The 23,645-nt window shown below is 37.8% G+C and overlaps 1 protein-coding gene across 7 annotated transcripts; it reads right to left on the bottom strand.

Moving 5' to 3' along the window:
* LOC148870083 (ACT domain-containing protein ACR9-like) lies at positions 1–23,124 on the bottom strand. 7 transcript variants are annotated; one of them, XR_016107649.1, is made up of 7 exons: positions 22,761–23,102; positions 22,166–22,384; positions 21,977–22,082; positions 3,048–3,399; positions 2,287–2,571; positions 1,982–2,190; positions 1–768 (listed from the first exon to the last, which is right to left on the bottom strand). XR_016107649.1 is itself a non-coding variant. In XM_088971917.1 (7 exons), the coding sequence occupies exons 1-7, from the start codon at positions 22,912–22,914 to the stop codon at positions 709–711; spliced, it is 1,296 nt and encodes a 431-aa protein (XP_088828043.1). In that variant the 5' UTR covers positions 22,915–23,100; the 3' UTR covers positions 1–708. The 7 variants fall into 7 exon arrangements, 4 of the variants coding, with proteins under 4 accessions (XP_088828043.1, XP_088828045.1, XP_088828046.1 ...); XM_088971917.1 differs by having other exon boundaries at positions 2,071–2,190; positions 22,761–23,100; XM_088971919.1 differs by having other exon boundaries at positions 2,071–2,190; positions 2,287–2,508; positions 22,761–23,098.
* Positions 23,125–23,645: the final 521 nt, after the last annotated feature.

Below are 23,645 nucleotides of genomic sequence, written 5' to 3'. Positions count from 1 at the left end.
TAGATTAAAAAGCACAAATACAGGCGTTATCTCGATATTTTCAACCTTGATATAAAGGTTACCACATATAGTTAAATGTATTCTTAAGAGGTCATCGTTATTGTTGTGATCACTACCGTAACTTTAACTAGCTAAGAACAACTAGGGTTGTACCGACGGGATTTCTTAATTGCTACATCTGCGGATTCATGAAGCTTGAATCACCTGAAAGGTGCTTGAAGATTGCCCATATTTGAGCTCCGATTGCAAGACTTGAAGCAACTCTGTAATTCCAACGCAAGAAATTGATCAACCTTGTCATCTTTAACGGGTAAGTGGCGTACACTTAGAGATAGAAAAACTACCATTGTTGAGCCTATTAAGAACTTGGATTTTAGATGCAGTTGATAAGTAGATGGGTGATTCCGATGTGCACCAAGAGATGCAAGATTGCAGTTAGCCCTTCTTCAATCGATCACAGGTGATGGATCCTAGCAAGCCCTCATTGCGGCATCCGGATCCTTAAATCATATCCCTTAGATTTTCGGGTGTTCTTATCGGTGATCACCACAGATTCTTGGATAACATAGCATCTCATCATTTCTCAGGGAGTCTTCCAGGCCAGCCCACCAACAAAGATCTTTGTATATGTTGGATCCCCGAACTGCCCAGCAAATGAGCAGAGTGTGCCCACCACAAAACCTCCCTTGTCGTTAGTTTGTGTCAGAATCACTTCCACCGTTCTCTTAAGTTTGGGATTGTGAAATGTAGCACCTCATTGGCAGCTTGCTGCAATGACGAAGAAAAGGTATTTTAAGAATATTTATAAAATATATCAAAACAGTAAGGGTACCAAGCACTCCTAGTAATTGTCCTTCTCAATTCTACTTTAAATGCATCTGTTAATTGTGAAGGGTACCAAACACTCCTAGTGACTGTCAGCTCAAGCAGCAAAGGCGCCCTGAGCTAAAATATCCAAGATAGAGTCACATACAAATAGCAATTACTCCCATGTTTATACTTTGTCTTTGATATAACTTTCGTTTATTAAATAAACATGTACTTGATTTGTCTTCAAAACCAAGAAAAGTATTTTATAAATCGTTTATAGACAACTAGGTGCCACTATGTGTCATTAGGCACCATATCAAATGAGTAGTGAATAAATACTTGGGGATGCAGTAAAACGATGATTCCCCTAATGATTGGTGCACATATAAATCAAAACCCACTTTGTAAATATCAATACATATAGATGAATATCATGAAAAAAATGTTAATTTGGTGATAATATGACAGTGTTTTGATTAACGCCTATCACGAAACACTAATTTTTTTTCAAAAAACAGGATACTTTTTTTTTTCGAAAAGCAAGATACTCTGTTTTAGTTTTACACTTTTACTTGATTTAATCGAATAGTGGAATAAAATGCACTTTTGGCTCAGTTTGAAAGGAGTACAGTCCAAATGGAGTCTTTAGAGTTAAAGGAGTACAGTCCAAAAAAATGGTGATTTGGTGATGATATGACGGTGTTTTGATTAACGCTCTAAAAATAATGGTCAATACATATGGTCCAAAAGAAATCTGATTATGCTGATTCTCGGCACAGCCCAGCCATTGTTTTAGCTAAGAGACGAAATCCATTTAATGGTAGGCGCTAATTCCTGAAACAATGGAGAGGTGGCAAGTCATGGGGCCCTAGAGCTCATCTACAGGTCCTGTACCCATCGAACCGAGGTGCTCGTCCTTTGAAAAATAAAGATATAAACTGCTCTGTTTGTCCTGCAACTGGGGAATGCAGACAACTGCCAAGGCTATATATGGGATGGGTTAATCTTTCAAGGGGCAGTTCCACTCATATTGGATACGAAGGAGAGGATAAAACCTAAATGAAGAAAATAGTCAACAGAAAAAAGATGATTTGAGAATGCAAGCAATATGTTTTTAGATATTATAAGAGATGAATGCATTATAAACATGGGTTTAGATCCTCAGAGATACCCAGAGGGAAGAAATTGAATGTGATGGTGGCCCTGCGATCTAGGTAGAAGAACTAAATCGGTTCACCAGCCCATCAAAGTTCTTCTCACCCTGTCTACAATCTGTGTCCTGGCTTGACTATTTGACAAACGAAACTCATGGCTTTCTTCCAAAAGAAACTTGTATACTTCCCATTGACGACCAGAGGCAGAATACCTTCCAATTTCAGCCTACAAAAGAAAGCAAGATAGTTTTTGTAACTCCTGACTGGAAGACACAACGAGCCAAGAAACATTAAAATGGCTTCCAAGTATTACATTTCTTACCGAGAAAATGCAGATCCCTAGCATTTTTAGAGCAAGAGTAACATCATAGAAAACACGTGGCCTGCCTTTTCCAGACAATTCTACTGGATTAGCAACCAAGAGTTCAGTATCTGGCCCACGGTTGGCAATGGTCACTCGCAACGGGTGAAGCATCTCCACCTTCAAACGGGAACACAATGCACTCTGCTTTTCAGGATCTACTATCTTTTTCCCATCACTTTGCTGGAGAAACAGGTCCACATCTCGATAATCATTCATACTTGATGAATATCGGCCATAAGCTATCTAAATGACAAACAACAAGAGGACTAATTATAACAAAAAGCCAAATTACCACTACTATGGTATGCCAAGATAACATAGGTGTATAATCGTAGACAATGGACAGTTGTGGAGAGAAAAATCATTCAAAAGATTGGTTCAGCATAAGAGCTCTTAGATAAGACCATACAAGTAAAATTTTGCCAAATCCAACATGATGACATGATGACCGTCATGGTGTTGTTCCAACTGTGGCCAATCAGCAATTAATAGTAGCATATTGCGAGCATATGGCTAAAGTGCAATGAGCACAACTACACATTTACTGCCATTTATAGAAAACTACAATCTACTTAATCGTAGGGACATCAGTTCTGGACAAATGCACACGCACACACAGAGGGAGAGCAAGCTTCTTTCCTTGGCAAGTTGGCATTGCTCAGCCCACATATCAAGTCTCAAACAAATAGAGAAGTTGGAGTGGAACAGATTACAAGTACCTGAATATTGCAGTCCTTCAGAGTTCTCATAATGTCGTATAAAAGACACTTTTGATCAACACAATGCATTTGAAACAAGGTATGAGCTGGGCTCAAGGAATTGTCTATTGTAACACTGGCCTTCTTGAGTTTTGTCAAATCTGCACTAAGAGCTTGTGTACGAGTTTCCTTGTCCAATAGTTCACAACCAAACAGTTCCTCAGCAGCTACTGGCAAAATAGAAGAGAACTCCTGTTGAATTTCATATTCAGGTCCAGCCAACTGGAGCTCACAACTGACACAGGACTCTCCTAGAACAGAATTCAGCTGCTCACATGTCTCATCCTGTCGTTTTTTTGTGTGCAATAGCTCCCTGAAATAATACAATGCAAAGATTAAAGAGTAAATAGCCAGTAATAATCCACATATTGACATCCATACTACATATAGTCATACATTATATGGGACTATATTTTTATGTCAGTGCACTTCTTATTCTCAACCCCTTAAAAAAATTATCTTAGCTTTTTGAAAATTTAAAATCAAAATGGTAGAAAAATATGGTATGATTCAGTCAACTGCCAAGATAATAGTTTGACATGAACAAACCATTCAGAAATCTATATTACATCATTCTCCCCTAAAAGCTCAGCCTTCCCCCCAAAATGCCTTCATCAGCGGCAGCATCAAAAAAAGAAAAGAAAAGAAAAAAAAAACTTTGCTCACTCCATCAGATGATTTGGTTAGTTCCACTGACCAATCACCTATGCTCTTCCTAAAATCCAACTTCAGAAAAAGGATGCAAACAGTGGATATCATGGTCTCTTATTTATCCCTTTTATGTTTTCTTAAGGCTCAGTTTGGAAGGAGTACAAATACAAATATATAGAGTGCAAAACCATGTATTCTGTATTATTTTATATACATCTGTACTGTACATTTTTGTATTTCTACTCTTTCCAAACTGAGCCTAAATACTATTTTCACAAAGGAGCAATCTCCAGAGCTGATTTTTCTTTTTTCTTTTTATTTTTGATGTCTTCTACCATATATGTTTTTGGAAAGAGTGATTATATGAAATATAAATATTGATAAAAAAATTATATGAAATATTAATAACTTAATAGGAAAAAGGTAGGATTCATGTGCACAATAGTATGGATAGATAGCCCATACCAATACAAAAATTACAAAGGAAGGGTGCAGAGGAGCTGTCACTATATGAGAAAAACCTTATATAACCTAAACCTAGCAAGCCCATCTGCCACTAAATTCAACATTCTAGGTGTAGCAACCAAAATCTCCTAATTCTCATCAGGGAACTGAGCTAATAGCCAATGGCTGCTTCCAACACTTCGACAACTTATTTCATTTGTTGAGTCCTCTTCAATAGCCAATTAAAAAACCATCAACTTGGCTAATTGGCTTTTAGTGGAAGCCACTAAATGCCTAAAATATGCTGTAACTTGACTTGACCGTGAGAAATACCACCCCAGTCCAACATACCTGGAATTTTGAAGAGAGATACCATTGAACTGTAATTTATCTCACTAACAATTGGCAGGGGGAATGGGAATAGCCCCACTGGGAGGACTCACTCCCAAGGAAAACTGAAAATTTATCAGGTGGTTTTTTTCCTCATATCACAACAGGAGATCTCATTGAGTCCATCTCTTGCCAACATCCATGAATAAGAAGAGAGAGTACCTACCCCTTGATGCCTCAATGGATGCTATCTTATTTGTCAGGACACATATTTCTTTCTTCAAGGTGTGATCTCAATGCCAAGGTAAAATCTAGGGCTGGCAAGCATGGGAACATGGGTTTGGGTCTGAAAGCTAACACTTCGTACAAATGCCAAATGTTAGGTATATATCCAGTCCACCCCACCCAAGACCCAGATAGCTGGGATCAACATTGAGTAATGGTCCTTCTACCTATTTCTTTTTTCACTCACACTCCACACCTGAACACAAATGACTGCCTTCCAAAAGGTTTTTCCTGTAAAGCCAAAGCCAAGTTGCCCCTTCCACTGGCTAAAATATGCCTGTGAAACTGCAAAGACCAACTAATAATAGACCCTTCAGACCCAAGAGTAAGTGTGCCATATGACCTAGTCTATGACGAATGAAGAAGCAAATGTGTGCTGATTCCCTGCCATTAAGATTGGAAAAAGTTGAAATCATAAGTAAACAAAAACTAAAACTGAGTAATTATAATGCTTGCTGTCCACCAACCACCATTGTGACTTATTTATTGACCATTGTCCATAGATTTCTTGACCATGCAGATGAAAATCCAGTAATATTGTGTTTTTAATTGTCATACAGAAGAAAATGACAATTAGAAAACATAATGTTACTGGATTATGCCACAGGATGTCCAACAGGTGGTCCATTTATTTGGATACTCAGGTTCAGTAGGCATGTTTCTCAATTATAAATAATTGAGCTTGATAACTGTGCAGTGGTGTTATCAGGATGCCTTGATCTAATGATTCGTATGCTGGATAGACATCATGCTAGCACTAGGCACTTGGAACACACAGTTCATGTATTATCTTTATAATGCTCCAAGCTGAAATCAGAATAAAACCTGGCACTTGGTACTCATAAACAAAATACATAGGAAAGAATGCGCCTAATAAGTTCCTTCTCTCTCACATTTCCATCAAACCATAGTTGTCAAAAATCATGTGGTTTACTAAACAATTCATCATTAAAATTATGAACAGTAAATCTCCAGAATTCCAATTCGAAATTTATGACTCAATCCCTTCCTGAAATGAGTTTTGTGATTACCATTTGAACCTTACAATCTATTCAATTAGAATTAATTTGACTCAGGCCTAGTACTATCCTTTCTTATTTGTTTTCTTCACTTCATTTCTTTAAGGTTTTTTAGACCTTAAAAACTTACTTGGGTTATATATCATACATACAATAAAGAGCCACTATGCTTGAGTTCATTGATTTTAAAGTCAAACTTGATGTTATCATCTATGCTTATATCTTGCATGTGGCAGATTTCGTTGCATTAATTACTTAAAAGGTGGATGTTAACTGAAAAATCACGAAGATCATGGGGCAGATTTTGTTGCATTAATTACATCAAACGTCTCAATTTGCACTAAATAATGCATGGTGCTGAGTCATTTCCCCATCCTTTTTGGCAGATCATTTCTCTGCAATGCATTGACTTCTAATGACAAATTCATCTTGGTTTTATTACATATTAAAACGTTGTGTGCAAGAAAAGAAAATGTGTCCACTGAATTAACTAGGTTAACAACTTAGGTCTTGTAGGAGGGCCAGAAACCCATGGAATTAAAATATCCAAAAGAAGTTTATTCAGGCAAACTAATTAAATTGTCAGTTCAGTAGTTTTACACCTGGTGCAAGTGATAATACGTAATCCACCTGACCAATTAAGTTTTATTGTGGTATTCTAATTCTTATTCATAGAAAAGAATGTGTCCTTGCTGGAGCATTTCATATTTGGCTATTTTGTTCCATGAGTGACTGTATTTTCTTCATGTCATTTTCATGGTGGTGTGTGAAGTGTTTTGAGGTCAAGTGTAGACAGTTGAGGATAATTCTTTGTTTATACACAGACACACACACATATACACATGCCTATACATATTTGATAGCAAAAGAAAAAGAAGAGAATACAAGATCTGGTGCTAAGAAACAAAATCCCATCATCGCCTATCAAACTACCTCAAGCAAATGATCCGTCATCCAATAAGAATATATATCTCCCTTAACAACTAATACAATAAAAGAATAAAAAGAAATAAAACCCTTAAACCACAATCACCCACCTCCACAAGTTGCAATCTAATATTAAGCATTTCATTGGCACCTAATAGAGAAAGTGTTACACCTCTTCACCTTCAAAAATTCATCTCTCCAAAGACAACATTAAAAACTCTGCCCTGTTCTTTTCCTACATAATTTCCCACAACCTGCATATCTAATCTCAGTTTGTAACTCAGAATTTTTAGTTCTCTCTCTCTCCGTCTTCTAATTCAAAAATATTTTCTTGCCTGTTCGTGACTCCTAGAAAGAACATATCACATACCCCAACTATATGGGGTTGGCTACATGAATCCTGTTTCGCCATTCCATTCTGTTCAGTGCCATATCCATTGTTGAATTACAAGCACTTAAAGTCATTTCTTATTATTTCACCCAAATACTTTTTGGTCTTCACATACATGCATCATTTATTATTACTTTGTGCCAATTCGTTTGGGTGTGGTGTTTTTTATTTTCTCTGGGGGGAAGTTATAACTTTTGTTGTTTTTTTGGGTCGATTGTTTTCTGATAAGCAGGGATGGGTGGGGTGGATTTTTCTCTTTTTCTCTTTTTCGCTCGGGTCATCTCTGGTCACTTTCTTCGTATCATTCTCTTTTTCTTTTGATAAGTTTTTATTTTATTACCAAAAAAATACATATTATATATATATATATATATATATATATATATATATATATATATATAAGCACAGAAATTATTATATGTGCCTTCTTAGAATTTATGCTTGTACATCATCTTATAGCATGTGAAAATTGGACAAATAGAATTTATGCCATGCTGTCAAAACTGGACAGGCCAGGGCACTTGTACTTCCTTTGGCAATCAATACAATATTGCCCTGTTATTAACCAAAAAAAAATCCTCTTTAATGTTGCTTATAAAAAACAAATATAATTTTTAGACCATTTTCTATATGTAAGGTGGCGTTTGATTGCACTATTCAGACGTCTGAAGTCTGAAATAGTTGCTTTTCAGACGCCACAGCCGTTTGGATGTGCCTCTTAATATTAGGTCTGAAATGCATTTTCAAATCTTAAAATGTAAGTGGTTGGGCGAGTCAGAGGCCATTCAGACATCGGTAAATGATGATATTATCCTCATAAAAATTAAAAATAACAACAATTTGTCCTTCAAATAAAACCCAAAAAATTAGGTCATTCACCCTATTTTCGAACTAAGAAGAAGCTCACCGCCATCCTCTCTGCAAGCAAGCTCCACCGCCATTTCTCTGTGAACCTTCACTTCGAATCGAATCTGCTCTCTTCTTGCTTCGAACTGAAGAACCTTCTCTTCGAACCGAATCTGAAGAAGCTCCCTCAAAAACCCTCGCAATCTTCAGTTTTTTTCTTTTTTATTGCCATGCTTGTTGGATAAACAGGAATGTTTTATGCTATTCAACCATTTGGATTCGTTTTCTTTGTGGTATATGGATAAACATGAATGATTTTCGTTTGATTTGCTTTACCCAGATTCTCTGTAAGATTTTGTTAGGATTAAACTCTGAATTACCAATTAATTAGTATGGCGAACAAGAAAAAATAATTGAGGAATATGTGAATTATAAAGCAAATAACAAGAGCAAAAGAAAGGTAAAGATGGCACCAAATTTACGTGGTTCGGTCAAAGAGACCTACATCCACGGGAAAATAAAGAAAAACATGTTTATTCATGTCCTTGATGAGAGAACTACAAACTGACCACCTTACTAGTGCCGAAATGCCTTTAACAAAGCCTTGAAGCACTCAAAAAAGGGCATAGATGACTGCTCTGAGCTGGTGTGAGAGAAACCTTTAATGGCAGCAGAGAAGAAGAAGAATGATCCAAACAGAGTAGGAGCAGATCTTGTCAGAAGATGGTGATGAAGTTCTCCCAATCTTTTCAGCCTTCTAATGCTTCTCTCCATACACATACTACCCCTAGGAGGCACCCCTTTTATAGAAGAAAATAGGGAAGTGGAGAAGTCACAATAAATGTAGCAGTTTTTGGTGGTGTAATTGTGACTGTTACAACATTCATCTCAAAAGATAAATGTAGCAGTTTTGGTGGTGTAATTGAGACTGTTACAACATTCATACCAAAAGATAAATGTAGTAGTTTTGGTGGTGTAATTGAGGCTGTTGAATTACTTAGCCACACCAAACGTCAACAATCTCCACCTTGGCGATAATTCAAACAACAAATCTCCCTCTCCAAATGCCCCAAGGGCATCAAGCATCAAATGAGACAAGACTCACCAAGTCGATGCAAGCATCAAACTTGGATGATGGTAATGGCTTTGTCAACATATCAACAGGATTCTCAGCGGAAGCTATTTTGTTGAGCAAAACACGACCATCCTCAACAATATCACGAACAAAGTGATAACGCACATCAATGTGCTTGGTCCTCTCATGAAACATCTGGTCATGAGTCAAATGTATGGCACTCTGACTATCACAATAGATCACTGTAGCCTCCTGTCTAATTGTGAGTTCACCAACCAAATTTCGTAACCATAAAGCTTCCTTAGCGGCATCAGCCGCAGCCATATACTAAGCTTCAGTCGTAGACAAAGCAACAGTCGACTGAAGTGAAGCTTTCCAACTAATAGAGGTACTCCCCAAAGTGAAACAATAGCCAGTGAGAGATCTCCTCTGATCAAGATCTCCAGCATAATCAGAATCACAATAACCGACAAGCTTCTATATGGATCTTCCAAACTCAAGGCAGAAATTAGATGTACCTCTCAAATACCTAAGAATCCACTTCACGGCTTCCCAATGAGCCTTCCCCGGATAGGACATATAACGGCTCACAACACTGACTGCCTGAGCAATATCTGGACGCGACCATACCATAGCATACATGATGCTACCAACAGCACTAGAGTAAGGCACACAAGCCATATAGACCTTCTCCTCATTAGACTTCGGTGACTGCTTCGCCGATAATTTGAAGTGAGCTGCTAGAGGAGTGGAGACAGGTTTGGCATTTGACATGCCAAAACGATCAAGAACTTTTTCAATATAGTTCTGCTAACTGAGAAACAGTTTCCCATTCTCACGATCACGAATAATCTCCATACCTAGAATTTTCTTCGCTGGACCCGAATTCTTCATCTCGAACTCACTGTTCAAGAGAGACTTCAACTTCACAATTTCAGACTTATTCTTAGAAGCAATGAGCATGTCGTCAACATATAATAACAGATAAATGAAAGAATCATCAGAGAGCTTCCTGAAATAAACACAACTGTCAAAGGCACTCCTGGGATAACCACTAGAAGTCATAAAAGCGTCAAAGTGCTTATACCACTGCCTTGGAGACTGCTTAAGGCCATACAGAGACTTTTTCAACAAGCAAACATGGTCTTCCTTTCCTTCTACAACAAAACCATCTGGTTGTTTCATATAAATCTTCTTTTTCAAATCACCATGCAAGAATGCAGTTTTAACATCTAACTGCTCTAATTCCATGTCATGCATAGCTACTAAAGCAAGCAAGGTACGGATAGAAGAATGTTTAACAACAGGGGAGAAGACTTCAGTATAGTCAATACTTGCAACTTGACTGAAACCCTGTGCCACTAACCTTGCTTTGTGTCGAGCATCCTCAACACCAGGAATACCCTCCTTAGTCTTGTAGACCCACTTGCACCCAACAATTTTCTTCTTTGGTGGTGGTGATACAAGCTCCCATGTGCCATTCTTTTCGAGGGATGCAATCTCCTCTTCCATGGCAATTAACCACTTACCACTGTCTAGACTAGATATGGCTTCATCGTAAGTGATCGGATTGGTAGTGCTATCTACCTCACAAGCGACGGTCAATGCATAAGACACACAATCATCAAATCTGCTTGGTGGTCTTATCTATCGCCTCGGTCTATCTTTTGCAATAGTATGCGACTCCTGACTGAGCTAAACATCACCCAATGTGATTGGCTCATCTGAAATAGACTGAGAAGGCTGTGAAGATGGACTGGGCTCCACCTCCACCTGCATTCGGTCATCCTGTGATGTACCTGAATCGCCAGCAACAGAATCCTCCTTTCTTGGAGATAACATGCGTGATTCATCAAATATAACATCACGACTAATAATAATTTTCTTGCTCGAAGGGCAATACAACTTGTAACCCTTTACACCGGAGCCATAGCCCACGAAAATACATTTCTTGGCTCTAGGTTCTAACTTTCCATCGTTAACATGAGTATAAGCAGGACAACCAAATATTCTTAAAGATGAATAGTCAGCAGGAGTGCCTGACCAAATCTCAAATGGAGTCTTAGCCTCAAGAGCTGAATGCGGAGATCGGTTCACCAAATAGGCTGCCATGGAAACTGCCTCGGCCCAAAAGGACTTATTTAAACTTGCATTGGACAACATGCAACGAGTCCTTTCCAATAGTGTGCGGTTCATCCACTCTGCCACACCGTTCTGTTGTGGTCGACCAACACAAGTGCAGTGTCTAATGATACCTTCCTTCAAACAATAATTTGTAAAGTCAGACTCACAAAACTCGAGCCCATTATCAATCCTCAACCTTTTAATCTGCCTTCATGTCTGCTTCTCGATCATAGTTTTCCACTACAAGAAGACTTCAAACACATCATTTTTATTTTTGAGAAAATACACCCATACCTTTCTAGAGAAATCATCGATGAATGACAGAAGATAATTTGTTCCACCTTCGAAGAAACACGAGAAGGGCCCCATAAATCTGAATGGATGTAATCAAGTGTACCTTTGGTCCTATGTATCCCTTTGGCAAAGCTAACCTTTTTGTGTTTACCAAACACACAATGTTCACAAAATTCAAGAGTACCTATGACATGCCCACAAAGTAAGTCCACTTGCTCAAAGAAGTCATCCCTTTCTTGCTCATATGTCCGAGCCTCATATGCCACATCTTTGTAAGATCTTCCTCGGACATGGATGACGAGATCAAAGCAGAAGATTCTATCATAGTACTTCCCTGCAATACATATAATCTACCAACCTTGTTAGCTTTCATAACTACCAAAGCACCTTTGGTTACCTTAAGAACTCCACCTTCAACTGAATATTTGCAACCCCTGGAGTCGAGTGTACCCAAAGAAATCAAGTTCTTTAGATCAGGAACATGGCGGACTTCATTTAATGTCCTCACAATACCATCATGCATATGCACCCTGACGGTCCCTTTACCGACAACCTTGCAAGCTGCGTTGTTGCCCATCAAAACAACTCCACCATCAAAATTTTCATATGTGGAGAATGCACTTTTGTCGGGACACATGTGGTAAGAACATCCTGAGTCCATAATCCATTCTGAACCCTTCCTTGCAACTGCATCTGCAATTAGCAGAAGAACATTCTTTGACTCATCCGCCGCAACACTTGCTTCGACATGAGGATCTTTCTTGTGTCACCACTTGCCTGATGTTTCTGCTTATTTTGCAACTTGAAACATTCAGCCTTAACATGACCTTTCTTTTTGCAATAGTTGCAAGTCAAATTACGATGCTTTGATTTAGACCGACCCTTTGACTTACTGCTGCCACTTCTTTCAGGTGGCCTACCACGAACAATGAGACCCTCGGCTGTAGAGTTACTTGGGTTATTGGTCAGTTGATTATCAATCAGTTCGTGTTGTAACAATGCATTCTTTACATATTCAACTGTAATCTCCTCACGCCTATACAATAAGGTCTCTCTAAAATGCTTATATGATGTAGGTAAAGAACATAAAAGAGTGATAGCTAGATCTTCATCATCAATTACAACATCAGTATTTTGTAGATCCATGACAATCGAGAAGAACTCATCAAGGTGGGTTTTAATCGAGTTACCTTCCCGAAGACGAAGGTCCTTAAGTCTGCTTTTCAGCAGAAGCCGATTGGTCACGCTCTTTGTCATATAGAGTGACTCCAACTTGAGCCACAATTCTGCTGTAGAGGTTTCTTTAGCAACTTCACGAAGAACCTCGTTCGATAAGCACAAATGAATAGCAGACATGGCTTTCATATCAATCTCCTCCCACTTTTCATCGACATGGATTCAGGCTTTTTCTTTTGCTCTGCCAAGGCTTTCTCCAAGCCGTTCTGAATCAAAATTGCTCTCATCTTGAGCTTCCATTGACCAAAATTCACAGATCTATCAAATTTCTCAATGTCAAACTTCATTGATGCCATTAGTAACAAAATTAATCGATAATAATCCCAAAACAATGCTCTGATACCAGTTTGTTAGGATTAAACTCTGAATTACCGATTAATTAGTATGGCAAACAAGAAAAAAATAATTCAGGAATATGTGAATTATAAAGCAAATAATAAGAGCAAAAGAAAGGTAAAGATGGTACCAGATTTACGTGGTTCGGTCAAAGAGACCTACATCCACGGGAGAATAAAGAAAAACATGTTTATTCATGTCCTTGATGAGAGAACTACAAATTGACCACCTTACTAGTGTCGAAATGCCTTTAACAAAGCCTTGAAGCACTCAAAAAAGAGCATAGATGACTGCTTTGAGCTGGTGTGAGAGAAACCTTTAATGGCAGCAGAGAAGAAGAAGAACAATCCAAACAGAGTAGGAGCAGATCTTGTCAGAAGATGGTGATGAAGTTCTCCCAATCTCTTCAGCCTTCTAATGCTTCTCTCCATACACATACTACCCCTAGGAGGCACCCCTTTTATAGAAGAAAATAGGGAAGTGGAGAAGTCACAATAAGTGTAGCAGTTTTTGGTGGTGTAATTGTGACTGTTACAACATTCATCTCAAAAGATAAATGTAGCAGTTTTTGGTGGTGTAATTGTGACTGTTACAACATTCATATCAAAAGATAAATGTAGCAGTTTTTGTGGTATAATTGAGGCTGTTACAACATTCATACCAAAAGATAAATGTAGCAGTTTTGGTGGTGTAATTGAGGTTGTTGAATTACTTAGCCACACCAAACGTCAACAGATTTATCATTAACCAAATGTATGTTGGGGAGAAGAACTGACCCAAATTCGTTTTCTTTGGAGTTTTTTTTTTTCTTTTAATTTTGTAGTTTTCTTCAATTTATCAAATATGGGGAACAACCCATCTTTAGATTCCTTGAAGTATGTTGGCAGAAGACAATTGGGCATCTTCAAAATCATCTCGTTAAAACTAGTTTAATCCCAGAATTGCATTTTTTTTTTAGGGAAAGAACTCCCTGTTCCAATGTTCTGTGGTCACGCAGTTTGTATTATCAGGTTACTTTACTCATTGTATAGGGAGGGAATAGGACTTTTTCAAAGAACTTGTTAACTGTGTTATACCACCTCGGTTCTACTTATAACATTTTACTTTTGGCCCATTCATTGAAGTCATATTGCTTTTTACTGGATCTTGTTGAGTGTCCCAAGCTCTCCGGGGATGAGTAAATGAATGGTGTTGGTTTGGGGAACCAGTTGTTGGCATATCAGAATCAAAGATAAGGTGTATGTTATTTATTAATGATACAGTTTTTGGTAAATTTTGAGGTAAACATAAGTTTTGCCAGCAGAATTGAATGAACCTATCAACTAATGAGATCTCACTGTATAGTTTTTACCAGTAATAACAGAAAAATGCATGAGATATAGCTGAATCAGTCCATGGGATATTGGTTAATGATATCACTGTATCATTAACCAAATGTGTACTGTTGCTTTAGTAGTCATTCCATATTACACAAAATTGTTATTTTATAGGATATGTTGAGATGATTAGCAGTGTGTCTGTGTGCACTTTCATAGAAATCCAAGTGAATCACTGGTCATCAAGTTCAGGTTCACTGTGTCTGTCAATGAGTTGCATAGAGTAGGTGCTATTCCTACTCTGTGGGTCATCCACATCTAAGTTGTTCCTTTGAGCTATCTGCAATAAGATAAGGACAAGCTTGGTGCTCCCAAAACGTGATGCTTCAAGAAAACACTGGTTGACATTGTCCGCACCACCTTCTACTACCATTCCCAGCAACCCCTGAATTGCAGTAGTAGAAATACCAGATGCCCAACCAAGGTCAGATGAGCTAAGAGAAGAGATTGAGGGGAAAGCATTCCACATCAAAGGCTGGTTAGTTACCAGCAAGATCTAGAAATGTTTTGAATGCTGACAACTGGAGTTGGATCTCAACAGCTGAACTTTGATTTTACTCTACCCCTGTTTAGTAGAAGTCTATACATTTTAGAGCCCATTCTGTAAAATTTTGGACCTTAGCTCCAGCTTCTGCCTTCTTCATCTCCATGGCATTCCTGGAGGTGTTCATGCAACCTTTGGGCCCATGATAGTTACTGTTTCTACTAAACTCATTGTTTGGCTCTGACAAGCAGACAATTAAATTTTAATCATTTTATTATTTTTTAATAGTGAGTAATTATTTTTTATTAATTTAATTACGTTATTTATTAATTATTAATTATTTTCGTAGTTATTCTGTATTTAATTATTTTTTATTCACATTGGTTCAATATTATTATAACTATTAATTGCATTATTAAATTTTAATCATTTTAGTATTTTTTAATAGTGAGTAATTATTTTTATTATTTTAATCACGTTATTTTTTAATTATCAATTATTTTTCGTAATTATTATGTATTTAATTATTTTTTATTCGGGTTAGTTCAATATTATTATAACTATTAATTTCACTATTAAATTTTAATTATTTTATTATTTCTTAATAGTGAGTATTTATTTTTTATTAATTTAATTATGTTATTTATTAATTATTAATTATTTTTCGTAATTATTATATATTTTATTAATTTTTTTGTACGATTTTAATATTATTTTGAATTTGATCAACTATTTTATATGAAATAGTACAAATTGAGTTCAAATATACCAAATAGTCTATTCTTGGGGTAAAATAGTAAAAACAGGGTATTTCAAATGTTAAGAGTTTGGTCCAACACAAATAAGCCAAAGTATTCAGAGACTCTGAAAAGTAGAAAAGCATCAATGCCTCTTTTCAGATTTTAGACAGTTTTAATATCTTTTTATCTTTTCAGACTTCAGATTTCAGATTTATCAAATGCCACCTAAATAATGTTAATATTCAAAATGGACTATTTTAATAGTTTATAATTTTCTGTGGGTGTTTGCATGATTCATTATTTTTTTTTTCTCTTGCCAAGTTAAATTCCTGGTCATATGTTGGATTCTGATTCAAGTTGCAGCTCTGCCATGGTTGTTAGACACTAGAGCAGAGGGGTTGTAGTTCCTTTTTATGAAAACATGCAGAACTGTAGGAAAATAGGAGAGGAGGAGAAGAAAGAAACAAAAAAGGCTGGTTTGAGAGTCTCAAACCAAATCTGCCCCAGTTGGCTACATGCTTTATACATAGTTTTGGGATGTGTTACAATTACTTAAATGTCCCTCTTTAAGTATGGGACACCTTAAGGACAAAACAGACACTAAATATAAAAACATAAATGAAGGACAAAAGAATTCCTCTTAAGTCGGCTGATAACACTTCTTTTACCTGGACTGAATTAGAAAACCTTACCACCACCACATATTTCACAAAAGATGGGAATCAGGACAAGCTGGCACTTATCACTCTGCAATGTTTTGAAGGGGGTATCTACATATTTCATGAAATTCCAGTCCATATCTTCTTTCAGCTTCAGTTCTGGAATTTCCAAAGTTATTTATTGAGGATAGACAAATTTATTTTTTAAATATTATTTTCAATCCCAGCCTACCCTTTTCTTTAGGTGCTTTGTTATCTATAACCACCCCATAACATACATCCACAAATCTTAGAATGCAGTTGATTTTGGGTTTCCAGTGGGAGAGAGGGCTAAATACTGGGAGGAAACTTTTCAACTTCATTACCCAGAATGGAAGCAACATCTAGAAGATCAGACTATACTTCAGCAAATGTGGGTCTGCTTGATTATCAATTTGATGGAAAAGTTCATGTATTTGGTAGAATTAATGTAGTCTGTCCTTCACTCTAACCGTTAATCATGTATGAACATGCATCATATATATTTTTAGGAAATTTATTCTAGAGACATTTGTCAAAAAGGGAAGAAATGCTTGTCTCATGTATAGGCCTCTCACTGCACATGGAGCACACTTGTAAGATTTATGGATACTTATAATTGAATTTACCTTACATCCCCCCCCCCCCAAAAAAAAAGGAAGAAATGCTTCTGAAATGCCTATTGGCGAGACAATTTAATTCGGTACAGCTTTTCTAATAGCTGATATATTTTGCTGTCTGTCAAAAAACCTAATTTCCATCAATTGTGAATGAAGATGGATGGTGCACTTATTTGGTCTACTAATTATAAATGTCTGTAATTTCTGTTGTGACTATTGTTATTATTTTTTGTATAAACTTATCATTTGATGCTTCCTGTCTTTTGTACGTGAGCTTTTGACTTCTTGATATAGCTTAGTTTCTTTCCATGGTAAGGGGGAGGGCATCTGTTTTGCTTTTTTATTTATTTATTTATTTTTTATGTTTGGATTTCCTGAAACAACTGCTGAGCAGATTATATATAAACACTGTTTTATCTTGTCTTCGGATTTCTGTTAGACTGTACTTTATATTTTAATTAAATAAAAAAAGAAAACCTTGATTGATTGGTAGAAATATGCTACCTCTCTACTAGAATAGCACTGAATCCTGATATGGAGATAAACAATTCGGCATTTGATCCATGCCCAAAGAAATTCCATGATTGGAAGAAAAACCATGATTACTTCAAGGTGCTAAGTATACCTGGAGTAATCTGAGATCAAATCCAGCCCTGTCCAGTCTGAACAGATCTCTCATTGATTGTAGCTGGGAAGACAAGTTCGGAGAAGTAATTCAACAAGCACTGCCGAGAGCAACCTCTGACCAGTGACCAATTATCTTGAAAGTGGGAAACACTCAGAAAAAGGGTAGCCCTTTCAGATTTGAACTTATGCTGTTTGAAATACCTGGCTTTAAAGAGAAATCAGAAGAGTGGTGGAATGAAGCAGTGTTTGAAGGTAATCCTTGCTTTGTTTTCTGGTCTAAGTTGAAGTTCCTCAAGAAAAAAGTAAAAGAGTGGTGTAAGAAGGAGTTGGTCTGTATCAATTCCAGGAAGCAACAATGGCTAGAAAAATTGAAAGCCATAGATGCCATAGAAGTTGCCCTCCTATCTTCTGAAGAGCTTAGCCAGAGAGAGCTTGCCAGAGATGAGTTTTGTTGGCTGTCTCTTATGGAAGAAATAGCTTGGAGACAGGTCAAGAGTCCAATGGTTAAGGAAGGTGAAAAATGACAATAACACTGCCTATTTCCATAACATAGCAAATGCCAGGCAGAGTAACATCAAAAGCCACGTTGGCATAAGGGTTCGTTTTGTAGGAGACAAGGAAGTTTCTGATGCAATTGTTAAATTTTATAACAATTTATTTTCAGCCAGGGATGTGGTGAGACCAAAGCTGCATTGCCTGATATTATCACAGATCTCAGTCCAAGATAGAGTTACCTTGGAAAACCCTTTAGAAGAGAATGGAATTTGGCAAGCTATTAATGAGTTAGTGGGTGACAAGGCTCCTAGACCAGATGGATTCCCCATTGAATTTTACAAGTGCTGGTTGGTCATTAAACAAGACCTGCTAGCTGCGTTCTCTGACTTCCATGCAAATGCCAGCCTAATTGATGCATCCAAGGCTACTTTCATTTCATTGATACCAAAGAAAAGGGAGAAGCTGATATCAAAGACTAGCCCATCAGTTTAATTGGGAGTATTTACAAATTGATCTCTAAAGTGTTGGAAAATAGGATGTTTTAATCCCTATCATTTCCCCTTCACAAGGTGTCTTTGTAGGAGGGAGACAGATCTTGGATCGTGCACTAGTAGTAGATGAATGTATTGACTCAAGGCTTAAGGCAGAGGAGCCCGGGAGTGATGTGTAAATTAGACATGGAGAAGGAGTACGACCATGTCCATTGGTGTCTTGTTGAATATCTTCTTCAAAGGATGAGCTTTGGTGTATAGTGGCAAAATGGATATGTTGTTCTCAAGCAGCTGCAAAGTTATCAGTCTTGGTGAATGGAAAACTGAGGGCTTCTTTTCTGCTAAGAGGGGTCTTAAGCAAGCTGACCCAATTTCCCCTTTTCTCCTCACCATTGTGGTGGAAGCATTGAGCAAGCTGATTGACAGAGAAATCTCAGGTGGACACCTTGAAGGGCTCAAAATCTCGGCAAACGGTGACCCTATCCTTCAGTTTGCAGATGATCTGCTAATCTTCTCAAGACCCTGCAGCCAAGACTTAGTTTTTCTCAGGTAACTTCTCACTTGCTTTGAGGTAGCTTCTGGTTTGAAAATTAATCTCCAGAAGAGTGAACGTATTCTGGTGGGGGAGGTTCTTAATATTAATGAGCTTACAGTTGTTTTGGGATGTGGGTGGGTTCCATTACCTCAGAATTTCTTTGCTTGCCTTTGGGAAAAAATTGTAAATTGAAGGAACTATGGAATCCAGTGATTGACAGAATAAAGATCAATAAAGGGTGAAAAACCACACATTCAGAGTGCCTTGTCAAACTTACCAACCTACTACATGTCTCCGTTCAGGGCCCTGGCATCAGTTCTGAACTCCATCGAAAAACTTAGAAGGGATTTCCTTTGAGAGGGTAAAGATGAGGAGAAAAATTCCACCTTGTGGCCTGGTCTGAAGTTTGCTAACCCAAACAGCAAAGAGGTATGGGAATCAGACCGCATAAACCGGTCAATACAGCTCTTCTTTCCAAATGGTTATGGAGATTTGCTACTGAAAGGAACAGTCAATGTAGAAACTTGATCAAATGAACCTCTGTTAAAAGGAAAGGCTTTTTCAGGGAGTCCAGATCTGCTGACCACGATACATTGCTGGCCACGCACATCCAGCTATACATCAGGAATATCGGTGTTTTAAAGTACAACCAATGTTCCTGATGTGTGGCAGGATGTGCGTGGTAAGCAGATCCAAACTCTTTTTCAGGGTCTTGTTTTTATTTTTCTTGTAATCCATTGGGATAGTATTCTGTGGGTCAATGATTTTGCTGTGTAATGTCTTTTTACTTTCATGATCTTTGTAGCTCTTGGCTGTGGAGGAAACCTCTCCCTCAACAGCCTCTGTTTTTCCTTTTCTGATCATTAATGAAATTATCACCATTTCTCAGAAAAAAAAAAAAGAAAAAGAAAAGAAGGGACATTAATGTGGCCATGAAGCCATTATTTGAAGGAAGACAATATGAAATTTAATCTGTTAAGCAAGAGCTATGGGTTTCCTCTAACAAGTCATAACTATCACCATTATCTGAGCTTGTCAGTTGTCACCAGCTGCATAGGATGGCCACCTGCTACAGTCCTCCATTCAATCCAAGGCCATGTCTTTTGTTGAACTAACAATTTCAACACCTCATGACTGACCAATGATGTGGACGCGTATTGGGAACAGCAGCAGCAACGATCCGGTGTTCTCATCCTATCCAATTCAGCAGCAACAGTCTTATCCATTCAGCAGATTAGATTAGACTATCTTGTTATTATTATCTTATTAAGTTAGTAGATTAGATTATCTTATCTTATTAGATTAGGATTAAGAGAGACTTATCTTATTAGATTAGGATTAAGAGAGATTATATTAACTTATTAGATTAGGATTAAGAGAGACTTATTTTATCTTATCAGTCTTATTTTATCAAGATAGAGTTGGAGGTCTCCCTATTCAGCAAGGAGTCTCCCTAAGACCAAGACTCTTGTAATCTCCTATTTAAGGAGCCACTATTATTGAATAAAGGCATCCAAAATTTCAGTGAAAGAGAAGAGTAAAGGAGAGTTAGGGTGATCTCTTGGACAAATCACCCCTTAGGTCGCCACGATAAGGTCAGCACGCAAAGGGAGGGGCAAGGGGAAACTAGAAGTTCTCCCCGTGGACTGACCCGTGACGAGATCCTACGCCCGGGCTCATAACAACCAACTGTTCGGCCACCAGTACATCCTTTTGTGGCCTTAAACTTGTATGAGTAAAATCCTTATGTTGGCATCATTAGTCTTCACTCTAAATGACTGATCACTCTCCTTACACTCTTCTTTACTTTATCACCTATTCGAGATTACTACCCAAGTAGTCCTACAACTGTAGCTATCTCAATCCCTCCATCTGAAATCTCATTCTACGAAAAATAATCATGTTTTAACTGAATAATTTTTTTTAAGGAAACCTTAACTACTAGTAGCCAGATAACAAAATACTTATTTGTTATTTCTTAAAGAGGGGTCGATATCAAGTACCGGAGATCATCGAACTCAGAATATCAAGCTAGGAGCAACATGCAACCCCAAGACAGAGCTGTCAATGGATAGGATCTACCCAATAGAAGGGAACCAACTGACTGATTATATCAGTTCTGGTTATGTGGTTTAATTTGTGTCCCGAGTAACAATTGGGCTGGGGCCAATTCTTGCTGTTCTAGCCAATTAAGACAAGAACCAATTACATAGTTAATAATATATAAAGGTTCTCTTGTTTTCTTGTAATTTTTGTTATATTTTATGTCTAAGAGAGTAAATTTCATAGATAGTACACAAGATAATTTTGGCTAAAACAGTAGTTTTATCAACATATAAACAGCTGGCTATTTACTGTCATTTTTATTAAGATTATATTATCAAAAGTGAAGTTCCAAGTTGTTATTATCGTAGGTAATAATATATGTCAGGTGTACTAGGTCTAATCAGGTCAGACCTAATTATCCCATTAATAATTTGTTTGGTTCTGTGCCTATTCGGTTCTCTGTATGTGCAGGGGTAAGGCTGCGTACATCTGTCCCTCTCCAAACCCTGCATTGGTGGGAGCCTCGTGCACTGGGCTGTCCTTTTATTAATAATCAGTTCGGGATTGATCCACCCTGTCCTGAACCAGACCCACCAATTGACATCTCTACCCCAAGATATGTGGACTTGGTGGAAACAGAAATAGAAAGTTGAGCCTGATATAAAAGCTGAGCAAATGCAATTACATTGAAGTCAGGAATAAGAATGCAAAATCCAAGAGCTTCAAATCAAAATCACAGCACCGAAACAACACAAGAATTATAATATACCAAGGTATATACAGTCGAAGAAAAGGAACATCAAATAGAGAAAAAAGTACAAAAGGGAATATAAGAACTGACATTCCATCTGTAATAAAGAAGAGGTCCATGACTCTGCCATCGGGCGTTGTCATCACTTTTACCCTCTGAATGGTAAGTTCAAGCTCGCAGAGGACCTGAGTGACATCTGCAGCAGAACTCACAATGAATCGGTGCCAAAGATGGTCAAAAATGGGAAGAGAGCATGCGAAATAAAACATCTGCAATTACCATGTAGCAGTCCTTTTCGGTTGAGACAAAATAATTTCAACAGGTAAACTGGGGAAGGAGTAGAAAGACTGGAATTTTGATTGAAGTAAAATGAAACTGAACATGATGGGCATACAGATAGAAGACGGTTTTTTAAATTTCCCCAACTAATAGTAAGCGATACAGGATGAGGCACCACCCACAGTACTACGTAGCACCATCTCCCATCAGTTGAAACATCTACACAGAAATTACCACCAAGTCACCAACTCTCATAAAAGCAAAAATACTAATACAACTGAAATTCAACAAACTTGACAAAATCCAATAACATTGCCCACAAAGGAAAAATAACACAAGTTGAACCAAATCAAATGAAACTTATTAGGGAAAGACAATTTAATCAAGCAAGACAACAAACCGTCAAACCGTCTCTATTACTAAATTGAGTGGTATATAAACAGCAAGAAAAAGAAAGATGGTTGAAATAATGGACCAAAAATCAGAAATTCGACCCTCAAGTCAAAAATGGACATACACCCGGAGAGAAACCCAAGACAACAACTAACAAAATCGAGACTGGAAAACAGTAACTGCAACCAAGGATCGCCCTGACCTCCTCTAGTAATGCAAAGCCCGAATTCGAGGATAATTCTGCAAAGATCGCATCCGAGGCCGGTCTTGTCTGGACAATTCACGGTGATCACACATGGTTCACCAGGCTGCTTCCCCTTCTGAATCAATACCACGTCATCACTATGTACACCCATCCCGGAAAACGACGAAAACACGGCAAGAATTCTGACTCAAGTCGCCGGAAATTCAAAATTGATTAGTGCCTTGAGCATCGAAGTAACTGAACAGTGGTGGTGACTTTATTTAGGGGAAGAGTTAGTTGGTATGTCGCAGCTTCTCTACTGCAACATCTGGATTTAGCCGAGTGTGGGGGAAGAGAGAGAGAGAGAGCGACTACGTATTATAAAATACAAAAGTGGCCTTGTGTGCTTGTCGGCTGAGCATCCGGCAATCGTCGTTACGTGACAATGTGACACGTCAGCGGGAGCCATTTGAAAATATATTGCAACGTGGCAAACCACCGATAGCTAATTAAATTTTTTTTCCGTAATCCCTGGGATGAGATGCGAATTTTATATCCAACTTGGTGGCATTGTTGCAATATGGAAATGAAGGCAACAACGTAATTTTTAGCATCTAAAACCCATGAATCAATAAAGAAAATGTGAGAAGCCTCGGGAGTACAAGGCAAAGGCTCTAACGATCAAATTAGCAAAGGTTTATTGGGGCTTGGATCAAGCAAGAAAGGAGACTTAGAGCTTGAGTTTCAGTGTATTTATCTTAATGTCAGGGTCCTTTTTATAGTGAGAGTTGATTGAGAGGAGTGGTTGGGAGTAGGTGGCAGCAGTTGGTAATAGATGGTCAGAGTGCATTTAATCGATGTCACACGTCAAGATCCACGGGATGGCTGGAATGGATTCGACCA

The sequence above is a fragment of the Nelumbo lutea genome, chromosome 2 (genome assembly GCF_056320005.1).
Source record: "Nelumbo lutea isolate HS-2025 chromosome 2, American lotus-T2T, whole genome shotgun sequence".
Lineage (NCBI taxonomy): Eukaryota > Viridiplantae > Streptophyta > Magnoliopsida > Proteales > Nelumbonaceae > Nelumbo > Nelumbo lutea.
This window is presented reverse-complemented; position numbering and strand designations above follow the sequence as displayed.

Excerpts from the sequence above, each read along its gene's own strand:
- LOC148870083 (XM_088971917.1), bottom strand. The coding sequence starts at position 22,914 with ATGGGTGTACATAGTGATGACGTGGTATTGATTCAGAAGGGGAAGCAG. Across the intron at positions 2,191-2,286 it reads TAGGGATCTGCATTTTCTCG|GCTGAAATTGGAAGGTATTC; the intron begins GTAAGAAATGTA and ends TTTCTTTTGTAG. Across the intron at positions 769-2,070 it reads GGACACAGATTGTAGACAGG|CAAGCTGCCAATGAGGTGCT; the intron begins GTGAGAAGAACT and ends TCGTCATTGCAG.